The 15,603-nt window shown below is 20.5% G+C and overlaps 2 protein-coding genes across 11 annotated transcripts; one reads left to right on the forward strand and one right to left on the reverse strand.

Moving 5' to 3' along the window:
- The first annotated feature begins 108 nt into the window (after positions 1-108).
- LOC552697 (zinc transporter foi) lies at positions 109-6,735 on the forward strand. 5 transcript variants are annotated; one of them, XM_006557559.3, is made up of 11 exons: positions 109-455; positions 2,154-2,872; positions 3,768-3,832; positions 3,985-4,225; positions 4,317-4,486; positions 4,648-4,860; positions 4,975-5,104; positions 5,216-5,485; positions 5,553-5,729; positions 5,795-5,982; positions 6,071-6,217. In XM_006557559.3, the coding sequence occupies exons 2-11, from the start codon at positions 2,164-2,166 to the stop codon at positions 6,215-6,217; spliced, it is 2,310 nt and encodes a 769-aa protein (XP_006557622.1). In that variant the 5' UTR covers positions 109-455; positions 2,154-2,163. The 5 variants fall into 5 exon arrangements, with proteins under 5 accessions (XP_006557622.1, XP_006557623.1, XP_026300856.1 ...); XM_006557560.3 differs by lacking the exon at positions 109-455 and adding an exon at positions 2,019-2,073; XM_026445071.1 differs by lacking the exon at positions 109-455 and adding an exon at positions 6,388-6,735 and having other exon boundaries at positions 2,164-2,872; positions 6,071-6,247.
- Positions 6,736-11,927: 5,192 nt separating this feature from the next.
- LOC552703 (KAT8 regulatory NSL complex subunit 2) lies at positions 11,928-15,437 on the reverse strand. 6 transcript variants are annotated; one of them, XM_006557552.3, is made up of 8 exons: positions 14,824-15,437; positions 13,844-13,976; positions 13,578-13,686; positions 13,326-13,494; positions 12,760-13,075; positions 12,548-12,670; positions 12,339-12,479; positions 11,928-12,256 (listed from the first exon to the last, which is right to left on the reverse strand). In XM_006557552.3, the coding sequence occupies exons 3-8, from the start codon at positions 13,675-13,677 to the stop codon at positions 12,008-12,010; spliced, it is 1,098 nt and encodes a 365-aa protein (XP_006557615.1). In that variant the 5' UTR covers positions 13,678-13,686; positions 13,844-13,976; positions 14,824-15,437; the 3' UTR covers positions 11,928-12,007. The 6 variants fall into 6 exon arrangements, with proteins under 6 accessions (XP_006557615.1, XP_006557614.1, XP_625082.2 ...); XM_006557551.3 differs by having other exon boundaries at positions 13,578-13,752; XM_625079.6 differs by having other exon boundaries at positions 12,760-13,060; positions 14,824-15,428.
- Positions 15,438-15,603: the final 166 nt, after the last annotated feature.

Consider the following 15,603-nt stretch of genomic DNA (forward strand, 5'->3'; position numbering starts at 1 on the left):
TATTTATTCTATTTATTTTTTATTTTTTCCATTATTATTTTCAAGTGATAACTTACATAATTAAAAATTCTTACTGTAATTGATTTGAATATGGCATAATAACAAAGAGTTGATATGATAACAGTGTTGGCAATATGACTTGAAATTTGAAACCTAACGAGATACGATAGTGTTGCTTTAGCTACGATTACGTAACGTTAAAGAATTTTTTAAGGTTTGTCGATCTTGTCGAAGTCCAATATTCAGCTATGTTCAGAGTATACTTGTTGCACGCGGCGGGATTGGTGATCAACGGTTGGTTGAGGAGAGAAGAAAGGGGATAGAGGAGAATAACGAAGGATTCTTCTTACGTTAACGTGGGACTTCGCGAGCTTTCCGCAAGCTAGTGAGCGCGTTTCGATCAATTAACATATGCTACTTCCTAGCGGGAATTTTGTTTCACTGATCGAATAAAGGTAATTACATGACAGTGTGTTATCATACTATAATCCGGTAACCCCTCATCAGATATCGTATACTGACAAAAAACAACTGGGTTCCATATTAAAATTTGACACATCTTTTTTTTTATATTAAAGCAAGAGACCGCCTTTCTAACCTAAATTCTAAATTCTGTCATGGATCCGTAATGCGGGGTAGGGCAAGGAGGGCGATAACCACGAATCTCCTTCTCTTTTTGACAGCTAAAAATACGGTTTTTGAAGGAGCGACTGCAACATCGAACATTGACTATTTCGGATATGATACAGCGCGCACGCATCCTGATTCGTTTACATAGATTTGTTTTATAAAATGCGCGCTTTTCATTTTTTAGTACATCATGTGTTTCTTATAGTTGTAATTATTTTTTATTTGTTTAGTTAAAATCATATTTCGAATGAAGGCTAATATGCATTCACAATTTTTTCATTTTATATTTAAACCATAATATCTAATTTATGAACTACAATAATTGAAAATAATTTATTATAGAAGAAATAAGTTTTTTTCTTTCCTTATATATTTCTTATCAATAAAAGTTGACAAAATGTATAAATATTCTTATATACAATTTTAATTTTTTCATTTTTAAATTTCAAATTAAATGACATTTCAATATATGTAAGAAAAATTAATTATACATTTATTGTTTTTGTATAAAATAAAAAATTAAGTGTATAATAAAAATAATGATAAAATAATTGATTTTCATTTAATATGATAATTCTAATAATTTTCAAGTTATATTGAGAAATTGATCAAAGTTTTAAAATTAAACTTTGTTATATTTATCGTGTTATAAAAATATAACATAATACATTTTAAAATAAAATTAATTATTATTTAAGTTTAAATTAATAACAAATTATTATTATAGATAATTATTCTGTCAATTTTATCTATTATATTGATATTTATAATACATTTAATAATATGCTGATTGAAATTTAATTACCTATTTTTTTTATAAATAGAAATAATGATATTTTTAGAATTTTCACTTAAGAGTTGTAATGCAAAAAGAGGTTGAAAAATATTTCTTGTACAGTTTTTAAAATTATTGTAAAATTTATATAAAAGAATTATGTTTTTATTATGACAAGTATATGATTTATGATTATAATATTTTTATAATAAACAATGATAAATTTTTTTCTGCAATTATAAAAATTATAAATTATATTTATTATTTTTATATAAAAAAATTAAATATTAAATAAAGAAAAAATTAATTTTGTGATTATTTATCATCATTAATATTTTCTATAATAAAAATTATGAGATATAATAATACAGATAATTAACTGCACTATATTTTGAATTTACGTTTATAATCTACATAATTTTATGTTTACAATGATAACTTATGTAATAACTTAAGAATAGTATTAGTTAAAATTGAATTTTATCATTATTATCATTTTGTGCATAGATAACTACTTGATGTATTTTATTACCTCTCTTCTAATGATGAATAGATTATAATACAAAAATATGTAATTTGAATATCTTTAATATTATTTCATTTTATAATAAATTAGTAATTAATAATAATAATTTTATTATTACATAATAAACTAAAATATGATAAAGGTTGGTAAATATTATATTTCATATACATATGTATATAAATTATTTGTATATAAATTAAAATCTTTTATTTCATTTTACAGGATATACGACATGTCACATCATTTTGTCACAGTTTGTGTAGTTTGTGTTTTATGTGCTGCACATACTCCATGTTCAGCACATACTGAATTCTCAACCTCAGGACAAACAACTCATAATTCTGAAAAATTATTACGACCTAATGAACAATTACAACCATCTTGGTCATTAATGAAGTTCAAAGAAATACAGCAAAAGGATGTGAGAAAATTAAATTTAAATAATTTAGATGATTATAATAATGGTGCTGTTAAATTTTATAATATATTAGATAAAAATACCAGAAACAAAACTACTTTATTGATGTCAGTTGCCACAAATGAAGTCCATACTAAAAAGAAAAATCTAGAAAATGTAGAAATTAATATTCAAAATAACCACATACCAATAATGAAACAAGATTCTACAAATTTGAAGGATATAGAAATATCAGAAAGACTAGGCCAATTTGAAATTACACATAATAGTAAATTGAATGTAATACAATTTGACAAAAATCAAAGTCCTTTTAATAAAATCAGGACAAAAAGAAATGATGTAGATGTTTTAGATGAAAAATATTTCATGAAGAAAATTTTTGAAACTTATGGAGATGGTACAAGTATAACAATGGAAGGTTTTGAAAAGTTATTAAAAAAATTAGGATTATTGAGATTATTAACTGATATATCAAGTTTAGAAAATCATAATATTGTTGCTAGTCACAATGAAAATCCACTCGGTAAATTTTTTTCATTTATTGATTATTCATTATTAGAAATATTTTTTTTTAATTTAATTTTGTATTAATTTAATAATATTTAAGAAAAGAAAAGAATATATATGTTTAAAAAATGAAAATAAAATCTTATTTCAAGATCAACTTATATAAATATTGTCTTTTAAAGCTAATACCAGTATATGACTTTTAATTATCAATTATGAACCTATCAATCATAATAAGATATGAAACTATTTATTCTTATATATATATATATATATATATATATATATATATATATATATATATATCTGATAATATTTTATCTTTATTCAATATAAGAATCATCTTGATTTATAATTTAGCGTAACTTAAGAGTTCAAACTCCTTTTCAATTGACCTATAGAGTTATTTATTGATTTTATTGAACTCTAATATTTTTATAATATTTTAAATGAAATGCATTCAATGTATAAAATAAAAAAAATATATTTAAAAAATAGAAATAATCAGCAACATTTATTTTATAATTATGAATGAGTAAACAAAATTTGATACTATTCTTGTTGATTACATGAGATATCAATGGTTAAATAATCATATCACATGTAATGTTATCCTCTATGTAGATATCCAACATCTTTTTACTATCAGTAAAATCATATTACAAAATTCTTATTAAAATTCTATTAAGTAATGCATATTTTATCTTAAATAAGATAATATCTTCTTTTTTATGTATTATATATCATATTTTAAACACTTTTTATTTATTATATGAATTATATTTTCATATTAGACAATATTTAAAGTTTTATTAAATAACTTTTAATAATTATATTAAAAAACTTTTATTAAATAAATTTTTGAATAATATATTATTGTATAAATTTTTATATGAATTTTTTTGTTATAGACAAGTCAAAGAATTTGCAAAATAATGGTTTACCAGAATATGAAAATGGAATTAAAAAAGAACGGGTAAGATAATTATAATAATTAATATTGTAATATTGCATGTATAATTTTATTTATATATTTGTAAAAAATTAAACAAATTTTTTGAATTTTGTTAATTTGTTTTTAAATTTTTAATTAAATATATTCTATAAATAACTGTATCAATATTTTAGTGCTTAAGTAGTAAAGAATTATTAAGTACTGTTGCAAGAGATATGCCATACAATTTGAGTACTAATAATAATTCAACATTACCAAGCTGGCTTTTTGAACGTGTATGTCCAGCTCTTGTTTATCAATTAGCTGGTGAATCAAGCTCAGAGAGAAATGGATGTATTCGTGTACCAGAGAATTATAAGCTAACAACAATTAACAAATATCTTGGAGAAGATATAACTCGTAATATGGTTCAAGGTATATAATCAATATAAATATGAATATTAATAAAAATTTTATATTTTAAATATTAATATAATTTTAAGTATACAATTTTCTTATTATTCAGTGTGGGCCTACTCAACAATCAGTATTCTAATAATCAGTCTTTGTGGTTTACTTGGTGTTGCTGTTATACCTTTCATGGGTAAAATTTATTATCATCAATTATTACAATTTTTAGTTGCTCTTGCTGTAGGAACATTATGCGGTGATGCTCTTATTCATCTTTTGCCACATGTAAGATATAACAAATATTATAAGATATAAGATATACTCTAAAAATTTTTTATTATAAACGAAATTAATTTGAGTTAATTATTATATATTTAATTATTAATATATATTTAATATATAATTATTATATATTTTATTATATAAAAAAAATTTATTTTTTTTAGGCAATGATGTCGCATCATAATCATGAATATATTCATAATGATCATGTTGAGTTAGATTTTAAAGAGCAACATAATATGAATTTTAAAGAGCAACATAATATGAATATGTGGAAAGGATTAGTTGCAATGATGGGACTAGCATTATTTTTTTTTACCGAGAAAGCTTTAACAATGTTAGCAGAATGGAGAAAACTTCGGCAACGCCGTAATAAAGTAATTATTTCGTTTAAATTAACATTAGAAATAAACATGAATAAAAATATATAAATTTTTGTAAAATATATTTATTTTTAAATAAATGTAAACTATTTATATTTTGAATTTTAGCTTCCACCACGTGTTCGAGTAATGAGAGAAACTGATGGACCAAATAGTAATGTTGTTGGAGAGAAACTTTGCAAACATAAATATTCATCATACCCATATTGTTATGGTGAAATTAGCACAGATATTCAAGGTAATTAATTAAAAATTTTATTGAAATAATTGACTTAAAGTTTTTAATTTTATTTTTTGAACGATGTTAAAAGTATAAATAATCTATTATAAAAGAATATTTATTATTCAGATAATCATCATAATCGTCAACATAATAATCATGAAAGACCTCCTGTGATAGAAGAAGAAAAACCATTAACATCAAATTGTAATTCAGTTTCAAAAATTATGACGAATGATATAGAAAAAAAACCAAGTAAAGATTGGAGACTAGACGATTCAATAGTAAATACTAAGAAAAATACAGATGGAGCAGATATACCATTAAATGAATCAGAAAGTTATACTGTTATTATACGTGAACATGAAACAAAACATCATGGTCATACCCATTCACATGGTACTATCTACTCTGATTTAATATACTATTTTATTTGTAATATATTTTATAAATGAAATTTATTTAGGTCATGTTCATTCTGCACCTGAATCTATGTCGAGTGTTGCTTGGATGGTAGTAATGGGTGATGGTTTGCATAATTTTACTGATGGTATGGCTATAGGTGCAGCTTTTTCAGCAAATATAGCGGGTGGTTTCTCCACAGCAATAGCTGTATTTTGTCACGAATTACCTCATGAATTAGGTATATTATATTAAATATATTAAATATTTTGAATTTTTAACTAAATTTTGTTTCTGTTTTAATAGGAGATTTTGCGGTTTTATTAAAAGCCGGTATGAGCGCTAAACAAGCTGTTTTCTATAATCTGTTATCTTCTGTACTTTGTTTGTTTGGTATGATATTTGGTGTATTATTAGGAAGTACTCCTTCTATAAGTAATTGGATGTTTGCAGCTGCTGCAGGAATGTTTATATATATAGCTTTAGTAGACATGGTAAGTAGTGTATAGTATATTTTTTTTATTTAATTTTTTTATTTAATGTAATAAGATAATTATAATTGACTATTAAATATTTATATAGATTCCAGAATTATCTTCAAGTCACTCTGTAGAGCGTAGCTCTCAATGGCAATGTATTTTACAAGCATTAGGGCTATCATGTGGCCTTGGAATAATGTTAATTATAGCACTCTATGAACACGATCTTAAAAATATATTCAGTGATTAAATTTATAAAGACTGACAACTTTTTTGAATGGTAAGCTTGCAATATTTTCTATAGATCCATATTTACAGTCATCTATTAAGTCAATAAAATTTTGACTGTGCATTCTTACCGAAAATATTTACTGTTATAATAATAGAAACAAATTAATTTTTTTTTCTTTTCACATTTAGCATAAGATTTCTTGTTGATAACAACATTGTCTGTTGTTAAAAACTTAAGAATGTACTATAATAAAATAAATGCTAAATGTTTTACGATACTAAGAGTATTCCGTGCACAAGAATAAATGAGTTAACAATTTAAAGAAAGTTAGGTAATTCAAATGCAACGACAATATTTGAAGTATATTTATTAAAAATTATATTTGAGATATTGCGTTCTTTGAAAGTAATAAAAACAGTCAGATAATTCAGTAAAATTTCAATGTTCTACAATTTCTTTGATAGGTTATTATAAAGATAGATAATTGTAGTCAATTTTTACTCAATAATGTTTGATATTTTATTATTAAAATCATATAAATTTGCAAAAATACCATGCGATTTTTTTTAATATTTTTTTCTTTTCTTATTTTTTAATTTATCAATAATTATGATAATTAATGATTATAAAAAAATATTATAAAAAAATTAGAAATCTAATATTGAAATCATTAAATCATAAAATGTAATACTGAAACACATGTAACACCAACTAAATGCATGTAAGAAAAATTGACAATTATTTTAGTTAAAACATTTTTAGTTAAATTTACTCAATTTTCTATAGAAAATATAATTGTTTCGGTTTTATATTTAGATTAAATATGAATCACTATAAAAATGTATTAATTGTTATAACAGGATATTAATATATTCGTGAAATATTTTTGAAGGATCAATTCTAGAGATCAAAAAAAAGACAAAAATGTTGATTAAAGTTTATTTATTAAATTATAAATTGAAAGAAGTGAAATGGAAAGAGAATCAAACTTTCTCCATTACACTACTGTTTTTATTTTTATCTTGTTTCATTTAATACAAACTTAAATTGCTTATAACTTAATAAATAAACTTAAATTTTTATGTATCAATTTTTATTTGTTGTTTGTTTCTTCAGAATTAATTTTTCGGATATTTTACGAATATATTAACACCCTATATAAAAATTATATATTGATTAATTATAATCTGCATTACCTCTTTACTTGTCAGATATCTGGCATTTACATAATATGTATGTATTTTAGAGTTGTCAGTGTATTTGTACACAAGTTTGATTGTGATATATTTAATAATTGCATTCTTTATTTTGATACAACAATTTAAATAAATGATGCTTCAGATAAATATTTTATAATTGAGTCAGTGTTATATGTAATTCTATCATAAATGTATTATTAAAGTTAACAAAGTGCTCTATACTTTATAATAATTTTAAGTCGAAATAGTTATATATTAATCAAATTAATTATAAGATCAAAAACGAAAAACAATGGTATTAAATTAATATCAAATTATAGAAAATATTATCAATTGATCATAAATGCATTTTAATAAGTTTATAAAAATTTACAATTTTGTTTTTGAAATTTCTATGTTTATTTTTTTTCAAGTTATTTCATTGTAATTATTCTGCATTTGCACAATATTTTAAATATTATAAATATATATATATAAGTTTGTGTTTCAGTAATTAACAAATTATCAAACAAGATTATTATGATACCTAAACAACATATTTTAATTTTGTACAATTATAAATGCACTTGTGCACAAAATAATTTCATTAAATATATTGATGCAGATAAATAGAGGCGGTAAATCACTATTCATGATTGAATATATTAAAATTTTAAAAATACTTATACTGCCACAGTAATTATCAATCATTGAATTGGTGATTACTTACAATTATATGTACATATCTGCATGTCGTAAGATAATACATAATTAAAATATAAAAGCTAAATATTTTTAGCTGTACTTATGTAAAAGAAATTATTATTTATAATTGTAAAAATACTGAAATATCTTTGGTTCTCTAAAATTATCTTAACAAAATTTTTTTATTATCATAAAATTATTTCTATATATATACATTTATTGTGCTAATGACATGGAATATTCATTCTCAAAATATATACATACATATTTTACACATTTTTTTGTTACTTAAAAAATGTATTGTAACACTTTGAATACCAGTTTCACAATCTTGCTCACATTAAGTGAATTGATTAATTACATGGCATTCAATGTGTTAAACAATTAAATGATGTAAGTTACTTATTTTTTTTGTATGTTAATGATTAATGCCATGATCAATGACAATGTATTTTTTTACAGAAAATGTAAAAATTGAAAAAAAGTGTTATATTCTTATAAGCAAAATACTTTCTTAAATTATATCTTATATTAATACTGATGTATTTAACTAAATGATTTGCGCTTTTTGTAAAAATTTAAATGCTAAGCATAAACATTAGTTTTTTGAAATATGTTTATATTATTATATATCCTGAAAGATTTTAGGATTTTTTTTTTTTACATATAATATAATATAAAGATAGTAAAATGGTTTTTATTTAAAAAAAAAAAGATTATTTTAAATTATTGATTTCTTATTATTTCTTAAAATGAATTTATTTTTCAGTAATAAATTTTAATAAATTTTATCAATAATTTATGTAATAATATTCCATAACATATGTACTATACACATAAATTAAATATAGAATAAACCTATTATCTTATAGCATTCTATATTTCATTTTATAAAATATGGATTATATATAAAAATTGGAGATTTCAGTATTTCTTTTTTAATAATAAAAATGATGAATTTTGATTCTAATAATATGAATTAATAAATGTTTTATTAAATTATAATACAATCTTATAATTATTGTTTATTTTATGGCCAATAATAATTTTATTAATTGAAGAGATAATTTAAAAACATTATTTGAAAGTATATTTCATTATATATTAAAATTAATTAGAGAATTATATATAAAATTAATTAGAGTTATAAAAAGTTTTCATTAAAAAAATTGTTTAGTACATATAAAAATTATTGAATATTTTAGGATTATTATTTTAGAATTAAGTTATTTAGATTTAAATTTTTTTAATTGTATTCCAAACATGTGCAATATTTGTTATTGTATATTGTACATTAAGAATACAAAATATGTCGAATTTTTTATTTATTTTTTATATTAAATTCAATCTGTAAAATTGTATAATTCATGAACATTAAATATATTAAGTACTAGAAATATCAAGTAGTAGAATAATAATAGAAATAAAAGTAAAACTCAATCAATAGTATAATAATTAATAACAACATTGAAAAATTTATATTTTTTTATTTTCAAAAAATTTTTTAATTTTTATGAGTAATAATTAATTTTTAAATTAAACTTCAAACTCTAAAATAATTTGGTTAATTTTATATAAATATTTCTTTTCATTAAGATAAATACTTATCAAAACAATATAATTTATTGTACAATATATGGAAGTATATATATATAAATGTTGTAAAAAATGGTGAATAGAAGAAAATAATAATTAAAATTTATAAATTAAATAAAATTTTTTAATAATAAAACCTGTATAAAATGTCAATATATTCATAGAATACTTCATAAAAAATCGATTTTAGAGATGAAAACATAAAAGTTAATATATAAAAATAACAATTGATATTTATTTATTAAATGAAGTAGCAATGTAATAATACCAACCATGTCTTCAGTATCAATCATAATGTAAATAATTTAAATTTAATAAGCAGATACGGATTCGAATGTTTATGTGAAATAAAATTTTTATGAACATGAAAAAAGAAATGAAGTTTAAATTAAGATTTGCTTTATTCTTCAAATATTATATTTTAAATATTTATATCATTCATGTATATTATGTAGATTTTTATATTATTTTATATTATTTTATAAACATTTGCAATCTTTTTATAATAATATAATAAATATAATAAATATAATAAATAAACTTCAATGAATTTTTGTATTTGTTTTCATCTTCAGAAGCGATTTTTTAAAAATGTCTTAATATATTAAACTATATTTTTTAATTTTTTAAATTTTAATTTAGATCAATTTAAATTAAAATTTAAATTCTTAGAAATAATTTAATATTACTTATTTAATTTATCCAGATTATTTTTCTCATTGAAAAATTTCATAAATTTGATCAAAAATGTACTTTAAAAATTCAGATGAATATATATGAAATACTTAATATTTTAATTTTTATATTAATTATAATAATATTTAATAAAATATTAATATTAATTAAAATTATTAATATTATTAAGTATTATAATTATTATTTTACTTCTATAATTTCAAAAAATATGATATAAATATATTGAACAATTTGTATAGCATCGAAATATATATGTACATTCAACGATTGCAAATTTTAATAAAAATAAAAATATATGAATTATTGTTAGAAAATTAATTAAAATTCGTTAATACGAAATAAAAATTTTTAATTTAATAATAATTTTGATATAATTTAACAAATCATAATATTAGTACACAAATATTAAAAGAACAATAAATTTTAATTAAATAATATTTATTTAATTAATAAATTATAATTAAATTATTAAATTAATATTAATAATTAAATTAAATTATAATTATAATTATAATAATCATTAAATTATAAATCATTGTATTATATCTATGAATTATAAATTAATTATTTTTTTATAATAATAAATCATTAATACAATATTAAAAATTATAATATTCAAATACTTAATTTATGCAAAAATATTAATTTAGAGTTTCAATCATCTCCGCCATTATTAATACAATTGCCTATCACAAAAATTACAATTGAGTAGAGAGATGTCACCACAAATACAGTTCAATATATTTGTTTCAAATATTCAATTATACAAATATTCTTCTATTAAATGATATTTCAATATTTATGAATTGTAAAATGTTTTCAATCATAGACAAAAAGACAGAATAATATTCAATGCATTTTTTTGAAATTCTTTTAATAAAATATTTTTAAAAATTAGAAAATATATTATAATTTATTTTTTAGAATTAATATTTATTTGGATTATAATAATTGTATTTATAAATTAATTTCATTATAAAAGTTATATCATGGATTAAATTTTCAAAAATAAAATTATATTTTTTTAAATGTTTAAAAATCAAATTAAAAAATAATTAAATGAAATATAATAAGATAAATATATGTTTTTTAAATCTATTGTAAATTTCAAACTAAAAATAATTTGTAAATTAATATTTTATTTAAAATTTTTTTTAAAACTATGATAATCATGTTCTTTTTATATTTAATAATAGTTAGTATTTAAGTTAATTGTATATTTAAAAAATATTTAATATGATTATAAATAATGAAGAAATAAATTCAATAAAAAATAATATATATATTATATATTTAAGATTAATTATTTTATTATTTTTAAAATTATGCAATGATCATGTAATATTTACAAATGAAAATGATATATCTTATTTTTAAAATCATATATATGTATGTATGTATGTATGTACAATATATATAAAAAAAAAAATTTTTATATTTGTGAATTATATTTATAATATTTTACAATCTTTTGTTGTTATATATGTTATATGAGTTAATATGATTCTTTTAATATTGAGGCACTTAACATATAATTAATAATACAGGTCAAATAAAATTTATAAATATTATTTAAATATTAAGTTTTATACAAATATTAGAATAATTATATTATAACAAACAAAATAGTTTATCAAACAGAGACAAGATCATCTTTATCACTCATCTGAGCTGATAAACTAAATGCTGTATCTGTGCTAGCTTCACTATTTAAACTTTCATTAAATACTGGTTTCATGTGTGCAGCATCACTCATCTCTCTCATTAATCCTGCCATGTCATCATCCGGATCAATTTCTTGAATTTCACCTACCACATCAATTTCTATAGACTGATTATCTATTGCTGATATTTCCTGTGTTTCAGGTTTTGATTCTTTAAACTAATAATTATAATAAAAATAGAATTAATATTGCATCATATTGTTTTATACATTTATAGAAAATATATCTTTAAAATCTTACTTTCATAGTTTCCAATTTACATTCAGATGGTAAATTCATATGAAATACACAATTTGTATCAAAAATCACTGGTACTGGCTCATGACATTCTATATCTGCTCGAACTGCACCACATGCTTTAAACAAAACTTGATGTTGATCCTATTAAGATGATAAAATTTGTTCAATTTGTATTTATATGATATGATATTATTGAATAAATATGTTACTTTAAGAATATGTTTGCGACAATGTTTTGCAGCAGGAAGGGTTTTTTCTCCACATTTTACTCCACCTTCTGTAAAAATACATTTTGATATACTTGGTATTTTTTGTGTAGGACCTACAGTTGCCTGTAACAAAAATATATAATTTTTAATATTATCATATATATACTATATGATATTATTTATCATATAAAATCATAAAATTTGTATTTTACTTGTGCTCTACGTTCTAAAGATTTTCTATATAGTATAGCTTCAACTCCACTACGTCTATGATAACGATTTAAGGCTTTCAATTTTTCATAAATTTTTTTTTCTTTTGCAGTTTCTTTCGGTTGATCATATATACTACATAATGTTTCCTTTTCCTTTTTAAGTGCATGTAAATATTTTCTTCTTTTCTCTTTTAATATGTATTGTAATCTTCTAAATTGATCTATATAAAGTGATTGTAATCTAATTAGTTTTTCTCGTGCAATATAGATCACCTCCTCAGCAGTAAAAATTCCAGCATGCCTTAAAAAATTAATACTAATTATTCAATAGAAATTACTGTTTCATTTTTGCAAAAAGCAACTACAAAATAGATATAAGTAAAAATACAGATAATTGAAATTTCATTTTTAAAATTTGCTCAAGCCAAAGCAAGCTAGCTGATATTCTACAGAAAAAACAAATTAATAAAATTTTCATATATATATATATATATATACATATATATATATATATACATATATATATATATATAATTGTAAGTATTCATACATAAGAATATTCTTACTTTAAAGGATCTTCTTGTGCACTGTATAAACTTTCATTATCACTATCGTCAAGATAACTTCCTCTTAAAGTATCATTCACTGTTGTAGGTTCAACATCACTATCAGAGGAACTTGCATAATCCAAAATATCACGTCCACTTGCATTTACTTTATATGCATCAACTTCAGCTAAAAAAGAATTTTTTATATAAAGTTTTTACAAAAATTTTAATTTATTTATAAAAATAAAAGAATATTTAATCAAAACTTACTAAAAGGATCTAATGCTTTGACTTTTCCTTCTTCATCTTCAGTATCTTCAGTACTTGAATCTGTTTTTTTAACATAGTGGCTTAAATTAAGTAATAGCATTTCAAATATCTGTAATAAAGAATATCTAGCTCTTGACTTTATACAAACTATTTGGATTTTTTAAGTTCAGTATATCTAAAATTCAGTATAATATTTAAAAAAATTTTTATATATAATAAAAAATATATAATATATGAAATTCATTAAATTTAGATTTGATACATACAAAATATCTTTTTTATCCAATTTCAATGCTAGATTTTAATATTTTTTAACATTATAATGTAATCTTGTATTTGATGAAGAATTCAAGTGACAGAATAAATTATATTGAGAAGTGTCTACTTCATATTAGCATTCTGTAATTTTAAGTATCTATTATTAATAATTTAATAATAAGTTATTAATAAATTAAAAAAAATAAAAAAATATTATAATATATTAAATATGTATGTGAGAAATGTCTAAAAAAAATGTGAAATATAAAATACGAAAGAATTGCAAGCTGCGATTATAATATCGTATAATCTCTATAATGAATATATATCGAATACAAAATAATATCGAGAAATTAACAGAGTATAAATCGATAAATATAAATCCTATATAAATATAAATAAAATCCTATTATATTTTCAATTATTATAATTATTTACGAGATAAAAATTTTGATATTACATTTTTCAATATATTTTCAAATATTCAAAAAATTACATATCAAATAATTAAAAATTATGAAATATTAATTTTTCATAATATTCTGAAAAATATCAAAAAATTATATTTTGTAAATTACTTTTTTATTAAAATAAAATGTTACAATGTATATATTTATTTTATAATTTTAAATTTAGCGCGATAACTTACATTGGAAATCAAAATTACTCTATTAATATTATTAATTTAAAATAATTTCCAATTTAAAGAATATATTTTGAATATAAAAATTATAATATATATAAAATATTATATATATCTAAATTTATAATCATTTTTTTAAAATAAAATTTTAATACAATGTGTATTTGTAACAAGTGGTAAATCGTCGCCATTTTGTACGTGAGATGTTGAATGAAGTTTCATTGATGTATGTACGGATTTCGAACGAATGAAACGGACATGTGATTGGTTTTTGTGAAAATTGTAATAAAACGAAAGAAGCGGGACTTAAGAAAGCCGCGAAATATAATTTTTTTAGAGACTTACTGTGATTTCTTATATCAAATCTTCAAAGAGGAAGGCAGTGCCAATCCAATCACGCTTATCACCATCGATGTATTTCTGATTATTTCAAGAGTAAAAAAGATTATGTTGTGAAACGTAAAATATTAACAATTGTGCAAGTCTGAAGTTGTATCTGAATAAATACTAAATATTCGAAAGACAACACTGGATCCTTCGATAGGATCAAGATAACGGAACGCTACTACAAGGGTAATATTGGTTGCGTGCACATACTAGCTCAACGATTGCGTCACTTCCGGGAGTTGAAAGCTCAAAACTTCTAATTGATAAACTACGTGATTCATACCTATCATAGACTGAAAAAGTTCAGGTAGGTTATGACGTTGGTCATAAAATATTAGCCAAGTTGGTTTTACGTTATGCACGCGTGTTTATTAAAATAAACCAATGTAACGTGCTCGCCATAAAAAATTAATATTTATTTCGAATTAAACAGTACTAGTTTGTTACATGTTTATTGTGTTAGAAAAATTGCAACTTCTTGTGCAACATAATGACAAGTAATATTTTTTAATTTTTTTATATGAAATGGGGTAAATTACAATAGTATATAAAGTTATTACATGGATATAAATACCTCAACTATAAAATATAGAATTTTTATTTTATTATTATAATTGAAATTATTAAATTATATAGTGAATTAATATTGAAATAATATAATTTTTTATATAACCAACCTCATGGCCTGCCAAAAGTTCATAAATCGGTGTACAATAATATAAAAATGCATGCGGAAGA

This window comes from Apis mellifera, linkage group LG14, assembly GCF_003254395.2.
Source record: "Apis mellifera strain DH4 linkage group LG14, Amel_HAv3.1, whole genome shotgun sequence".
In the NCBI taxonomy this organism is placed as follows: domain Eukaryota; kingdom Metazoa; phylum Arthropoda; class Insecta; order Hymenoptera; family Apidae; genus Apis; species Apis mellifera.